The 7,514-nt window shown below is 39.0% G+C and overlaps 1 gene segment (V, D, J or C); it reads left to right on the forward strand.

Moving 5' to 3' along the window:
- Positions 1-300: 300 nt before the first annotated feature.
- LOC122143909 lies at positions 301-2,748 on the forward strand. The segment is given in 4 exon segments: positions 301-367; positions 1,221-1,309; positions 1,881-2,153; positions 2,517-2,748. Coding segments are annotated over 4 exon segments (549 nt in total).
- Positions 2,749-7,514: the final 4,766 nt, after the last annotated feature.

The raw sequence follows: 7,514 nt of genomic DNA on the forward strand, positions 1-7,514 counted from the left end.
CAAAACCATACAAAAGTAGGGCTGGTAGTTATATATGATTTTATACACAAGGTTAGATTAGATTTTTAAATTAAGCATTGAAACACAAGGTTTATTCCACAAACTGACTAACATAGGTCTACCTAACAATGAAAATAATAATAATAATAATAACATTCTGCAGACAGCTCTATATAATTTAAATAAATTATAGATGATAAATGATAGAATGATAAAAATATATAAATTATTACTTAATGTGATTAATTTAAGCAATACCACATGAGCAAGCTGTTGTTTGGGATAATTATTTGCTGCACAATGACGTGCTGTTATTCAGACCAACAGCCCAATTGCAAGTGTGAACAACAGTTCAGTAAACCACACGGTTATCGGTTACTTACACTTCAGAGGCCAGTTACTTTGTCGGTTTTTTTACCGCCAACCAAAGTAGTTGTGTTGAAATCCCTGTGTCTCTGAGCAACACACAATGGAGATTTGTTTCTGAATGAATCAGTGTTTTCAGCTTGAACATTTGACTCTTTGATTTGATTCAAATAGATGGTTTGTTTCTTCCCCTCAGTGACTTGAACGAATCAATCAAATAAATGATTCAGTGACTCTTACTCATACTGAAGACTGAAAATGTCACTTACAAGATGAGTGATACAACACATGACCCCTTTAAAAAAGAAATCTGTATATACTCTTTATGAAGGACCCATTTTTTGTGTGTCAGGACAGTTGAATAATCTAATTCAAAGCCTACAAATTGCAAACATGTTAGTACAAAAATGTTTTAAGGGAGTAGAAATGTTTTCCCAAATCTAATGACAAACATAATGAAATAAAATCAGTTTAATGAGAAAAGAATTGTTGTTTGTCTTGCAATAATTCTTGTTTGTCTGTATGTAAATTTCATCTTCCCTTTAGTACAAAACTGGAATCTGAGGGTCAGGTAGGAAAACTAAAAATTACATTCACGGATCAGTACCAAATCATGATCTTTTTAACATCAGCTCTACTTCTGTGCGCTGGACAGCAGCTGCTTCCTGTGGAGCTTTACTGATGCTTTATTTAAAACATATAAAGCAGTGAAAACGTGATAACAGAAGTTTTGAACATAACTAATAATAACACATTCTTTCATTTTTATTTTCAGGCGGTGTTTTCTGTGTTGAGCTCAATTAGCTTCCATCTATGTTTGTGAAACCTCAAGAATCATTCTCCATCTCTTGCAGGATTTCAGTATCAAGCTATTGCATTCACTGGATCCGTCAACCCACTGAAAAAGCACTGGAATGGCTCGGATATATTTGTAGTGATGGTGGTACTATAACATTAAAGACTCATAAAAAAAATAAATAAATAAAATACATAAAAAAACAAGATCAGTTTCACCCAGGACACAACCGATAGCAGTGTTTCTACAGGGAAACAATTTTCAGACTGAAAATTATTGTATTACTGCGCAAGAGAGTCATGGTGACCAAACAAGCCACAGCTCTGTACAAAAACCTGAACACATGAATCAGATATACATACTACCACATCCCTCTCATAAATGTCACAAATACAAATACATTGTTGCTTACTTTATTAAGGCCCAATATGTTTTTTATCACTGCATTTACCAATTTTTGTATCCATTTTTTTTTTTCTGTGCACAGGTAGAAAAAATAAATGACAGATTGGAGGAGGAGTTCATGCAAAACTGTTATGTATAATTCCTATAAGTTTGCCCATTTTGCCATAAGCGTGTTCACTGACTATGGTTCTTGTAGAAGAGCATAAATCAACAATGACAACAATGATCAATTTACTCCTGTTATTATTATTTTTACATGGTCTGTAACTCATTCTTGAATAATATGAATGATGTATCATTGCATACATTTTAGCAAGCTCACTATTGGCTTAAGTCTTTATTTTTAAATTTTGCTGACTTCTCAGTTTATTATATTTCTCTCTCTTCCACAGATAATTATTGTCAAACATTCACTCAGTCTGAAGATGTGGTAAAAAGACCAGGTGAATCTTTTCGTCTGGTCTGTACTGCCTCTGGATTTACATTCAGCAGCTCCTATGCAGCTGTAGTGAGACAGGCACCTGGTAAAGGACTTGATTGGGTTGCAACTATTGGCACATCTAGTTCTCCAATCTACTACTGGGAAGTCGTGGCCTAATGGTTAGAGAGTCGGACTCCCAATCGAAGGGTTGTGAGTTCGAGTCTCGGGCCGGCAGGAATTGTGGGTGGGGGGAGTCGAGTGCATGTACAGTCTCTCCTCCACACTTCAATACCATGACTTAGGTGCCCTTGAGCCAGGGCATCGAACCCCCCAACTGCTCCTGGGCGCCGCCGCATAAAATGGCGGCCCACTGCTCCGGGTGTGTGTTCACAGTGTGTGTGTGTGTGTGTTCACTGCTCTGTGTGTGTGCACCTTCGGATGGGTTAAATGCAGAGCACGAATTCTGAGTATGGGTCACCATACTTGGCTGAATGTCACGTCACTTTCACTTTCACTTACTATTCCCAGTCCGTCCAGGGCAGGTTCACAGTGTCCAGAGATGATTCCAGCAGTCAACTGTATCTACAGATGAACAGCCTCAAGACTGAAGACACTGCTGTGTATTACTGCACTAGAGAGTCAAAGTGAATGAGTTCAGTGTCAAAGCAATACAAAAACCTTCACTTATGCTCCAGATGTACTGTTCCATTTCCAAGCAGTCTTAGTTCACTGTTTCGGACATCGCGTTTGTTTTCTTGACCAAGAAACAGACAGTTTAATTTAGAAATTATAAAAAAAAAAAAAATTTTTATAAATTTGAGCAGCAGCCTTAGAGTAGCTTCATCACAAATTATATTCTTGTGTTTTCATGTTTGTAAAAAGTATGGAGAATGAACAGCGCTCTCTTCCACTCTTAATACCCACAACTGAGGTGCCCTTGAGCAAGGCACTGATCCTAGGTGCTGCTGCAAGAATGGCTACCCGCTGCTCTGGTTGTGTGTGTTCACTACTCTCTGCAGTGAGTGTGCACTTAGATGAACTAAATACAAAGCACAAATTCCTGCTATACCATACTTGGCTATGCATCACTCACTTACCTTAATGTGTGTCACAGTATGTATTACAGTTATGTCAGTTCATTTTAGGAAGGTAAAAAAAAAAAATCCATGAGAGAAATGTGAGAAGGAACATATTTATGTAGTGCTGCTTTGAGATCTGTGAATTGCTCATGTAATGTAAAGATTTCTATGATAACATTTTTCACCTTTCATTCTTAAAATAGATTTAAAAAAAAACAAACAGTATATATTTAATGGGTTTTAATCACGCATTACACAGAGTACAATAAGCAAAAACTTCAATTTTGTCATTTTAATTTAGGGACATTTTCATTTTGTATAGTTGTCATTTGAATTTAATTGGTTCACTTAAAGTACTGATGCAAATCTTCTTCCTTATATAAACAGGTGCATACGGACACAATAAAGAGCTCTTCAAGTCCTGCGGAATCATGTACTTTATAATTGCTTTTGATTTTATCGGTTTTATTAGGGTGTCTTACAGCTGCTACTCATTCAAAATAATAATAGTCAAGTCAAGTCACCTTTATTTATATAGTGCTTTAAACAAAAAAGATTGTGTCAAAGCAAGCCCTGAACACAACACTTACTTATGTGGAATAAACAGTGTGTCAATAATGCAAAATGAATGCAGTTTTAACAGCAGGGTTCATCATTGAATTCAGTGATGGTCATCATGAAAGACTTAGTTCAGGTTAAATCGCTATCTGTGCAATAATTTGCAATCAAGTCAACGATATCGCTGTAAATGAAGTGTCCCCAACTAAGCAAGCCAATGATCTATACCCTTAAAGCTTCCTTGAAGAGCTTTGGACTCGATCTGAAAAGCTGGGAATCCCTTAGCCACAGGACCGACGACACCACGTGCCTGCAGAGAAGAAAACGTCCCTAGGACGGTGTTTTTTGACAAGATCACTCGTGTCGAGAGCAGGAGAAGCTCCTGGTGCTATCTTGAAGAGGCAGCAGCGCAAATCTGTACTAAGGAAGGAACATTGGCGGCGCATCCCTGATACCTAACACGGCACAGTCTCATCTTCTTCCGCTGAATGTCCAGTGTGCCACCAAAGGGAATTCCGGGGCTCGGATTGGCCTCTTCAGCCAGATCTGCGCACTCGCAAGTCAAACCCCAATTAAAATGACCCAAAACGTCAGGTCATCAATCAACTGTGAGGGAGTACGAAACAAGAAAGAACAAGAACTGCTGGTAGATGTTGGGAAATTTGCAACACTTTGTTGATGCTTTATTTTCGTTAATTTAGCCACTGTATTGAATAAGAAATACCTGGTGGTTATGTTTGTTTTCTCCTACAAAGACGAAGAAGAAAAGTAATCAGATCTAGCAAGTTTTTAATGCTTTTCTGTGAGGATAGGTTATTTCCCTCCCAAGCCAATACGAAATATACTCTAGTTTTGTTTTCCTCAGCTGTAGACGCCTCCATTTTACGGGCTGACGCTCTTTAGGGTGCGAGTGTGCTCATATACCAGTGGTGTCAGACCGGTTTTCCTACGATAAACCTTCCTTAAGCGTTAAAGGAGCAACAGTATTTAAAATGCTAGAAAAGAAAGAGAGTCCATAGTTTCTGTTACAATCATCAAGTTGTTCTGAGGTTTTGGATATGCTAAGGGATTGGGATACATCAGGAAGATTACTTACCAAAGCAGTCTTTTGTGGTAGAAGTGGATGGTTTTCTACCATACTTGTAACAAGAAGTAGAAAATACAGTTTTAGCTATATGAAGTTTGCCAAAAAACCTAAATAATTGATCTGGAGATTATCATCACTTGCTCTTGCATAATTTCAAACACCATTTCAACATCAATTCCATATACCATTATTAATCTAGAGATCTGATTTCCGAACCCAATGAGTAGGTCCTGAGACGTGTTGTCTAACCCCCAATTGAGTTCAGAATGTCTCATAAATGTTGATCCCAATGCCCATCCTTTTCATTATCAAACATGGATATTAAAATCACCAACAATTAAAACTTTATCTGCAGCCAGCACTAACTCTGAGATGTAAAATCAGCAAATTCTCTTTAATAAAGTCCTGTATGGTCCCTGGTGGCCTGTACGCCAGTAACAAAACATTAACAGGGGATTTATCATTAACTTTGTTTCTCGGATAATGTTATATGAAGCACTATTACTTCAAATGAGTATGCTTGAAGCCTATGCCCTCTGAGGGAAATCCTGAAACTTGGTTTATAAATTGAAGCAACACCTCCCCCTTTACCCTTTTGACGGTGGCTCATGTTTATAACAGTAATCTTGGGGGGTTAGACTCTCATTAAAACATGTAAAAATCATCAGGTTTTAGCCAGGTTTCTTTTGTCACAAAGATGGCATCTACAGTAGATTATGATCAGGGATCATATTATTTACAAAAAAGCTGCCTCTTGTATAAAGGGGCCCTGATATTCAGGAACCCACCCCCCCAGCTTCTATTATTCTGTTTATCCGTATTGCCATCTGACTTGTTTTTATTTGTGTGAACCTCAATTAAAATTGTTGACTGGTCTAAATTGGTGTGGAGGTTTTGTATATTTCTAGGCCGCGGGAACAGACACAGTCTCTTCTAGTGTGTGATATCTATCTACGGGGAAAAGCGTATCTAGGTGCTGAGAAATTAGACTGCCTTTCTGTGACGCTGAGACCAGACAGGGTTTAGCCAGTACTGTTTGCTGTTGCTGGAGGACTCTGGGCACCCAGATTAGTCAAAGTACAAAACTCTAAGGGCATGTTCTGCCATAATTTCTAGAGAGAGAGGCGGCACCACCCCAAGAATACTGAGGGATGAAGACCATCTTCTTTTCAAACAGGTCAGGTCTGCACCAAAAGCTCGTTGTCAAATTGTCTATGTAAAGATATGTATTTGGCGAGCACCACCCTTAGTCATCCAGCCATTGAGTGATGACAATTATGCCTATGTATCTCATCATCACAGTAAGCAGGGAGGGGAGACTGAGTGATGACATATGCCATGTATATCATCACCTAGTTGACATTGTGCTTGCCAGGGAGGGGACCAGAGATATCTTAAGTGTCTGATTTGTGCTTGCATGTTCACTGGACACCTCTTTAATGTTATTTTCGTGATCCTCTGACTGTCGAAGTCGAACCATTATTAACGCCGGCCGTTGAATAACACAGTCTTACGACTGTAATTTATTGTTTAGCATTAGCACAGCAACCTTTTAAATTTGCCCCTAAGAAGGTCAGGCGCTCTGGCGTCCCGGTGTAAACATTGAAACTATGGTGGCTGGTGTCTCTATTTTCACGTTCCATTACAATATGAACCGCCAAATAACTACGCAAGCCCACCCGGAATCAGGTTTCTCAGTGGGTGCTTCACTGAGTGGGGGAGAACCTGTTTATGTTTTGATCGCGAACAACAGAAGAGTGGTGTTTTAGACTCCACGAACTAATGCCGTCTCACAGTCACCCCAGTTGCCCTGCTGCACCCCGAAAGGCACCTGTTACGGAACCGAACAATGTACAGGACTCCCTGAGCTAGACGCATCCAAAGCCTTATATAGAGCCTCACATTCTTACTGTCCTCAATTAAAGTTTGGAATGCGGTGTCTGTAATTCTGAAATTTCTCCGTCAGCCTAACTATTTCCCTGCATTTCTCACATGTGAATCCCTCGTCACAGACCAGAGATAGATAAATATATAAAGTGGGGCAAGCAGTGCAAATAACAATAGCCGGAGAATCCATTACTCACCCATGCTGATGATGAAAGATTCTTACCACAGTGTTGTTTGATGACCTTGTGAAAAAATCGGAGAGAGAGAGAGTAGCGAGGAGAGAGGAGAGCGGAGAAAAGGACAACAGCGATAGGCACAAATGGAAAAGCTAATGACAAGCTAACGAGTGCTAACGCGATGCAGCGTAATAAAATCATACAATTAATTGTCAGAGGTTTTTTGACAATAATGTGCCTCACTCCTTTCACTTTATGACAATGTATTTATATGTATTGTTACCAGCGTATTAATTGGTTATGAATTTAAAGCAGCCTGCTCTTGTCACACTCTGTGTTGGAGAGGAACGATGGAAACAAGGAATAGCAGCAAAAACAGTTTTAATACAATCCAAAAACACAGGATTGATCCACAATGGAAATGGCCAGAAAACACACAAACATAATGCAGTAGACCCGACAAACAAATGACGCTGGAACGGACAGGACCTTAAATTACACAGACAATTGATGGTGGAATTGGGAGGAACACAGTGAAACAATGGAACAATGGAACACATGAAATCAATGGAACAAATTCAAACTAAACGAAGACAGGAATATGGACAAATAAGTAAAAACCGGACCAGAAACAGAACATAAACCAAACCTAAACCAAAACAGAACATAAACGTGACATTTACTCAGTCTCAAACTGTGGTTAAAAGACCAGGTGAATCTTTACAGCTGGTCTGCACAT

The sequence above is a fragment of the Cyprinus carpio genome, unplaced genomic scaffold, assembly GCF_018340385.1.
Source record: "Cyprinus carpio isolate SPL01 unplaced genomic scaffold, ASM1834038v1 S000006530, whole genome shotgun sequence".
In the NCBI taxonomy this organism is placed as follows: Eukaryota; Metazoa; Chordata; class Actinopteri; order Cypriniformes; family Cyprinidae; genus Cyprinus; species Cyprinus carpio.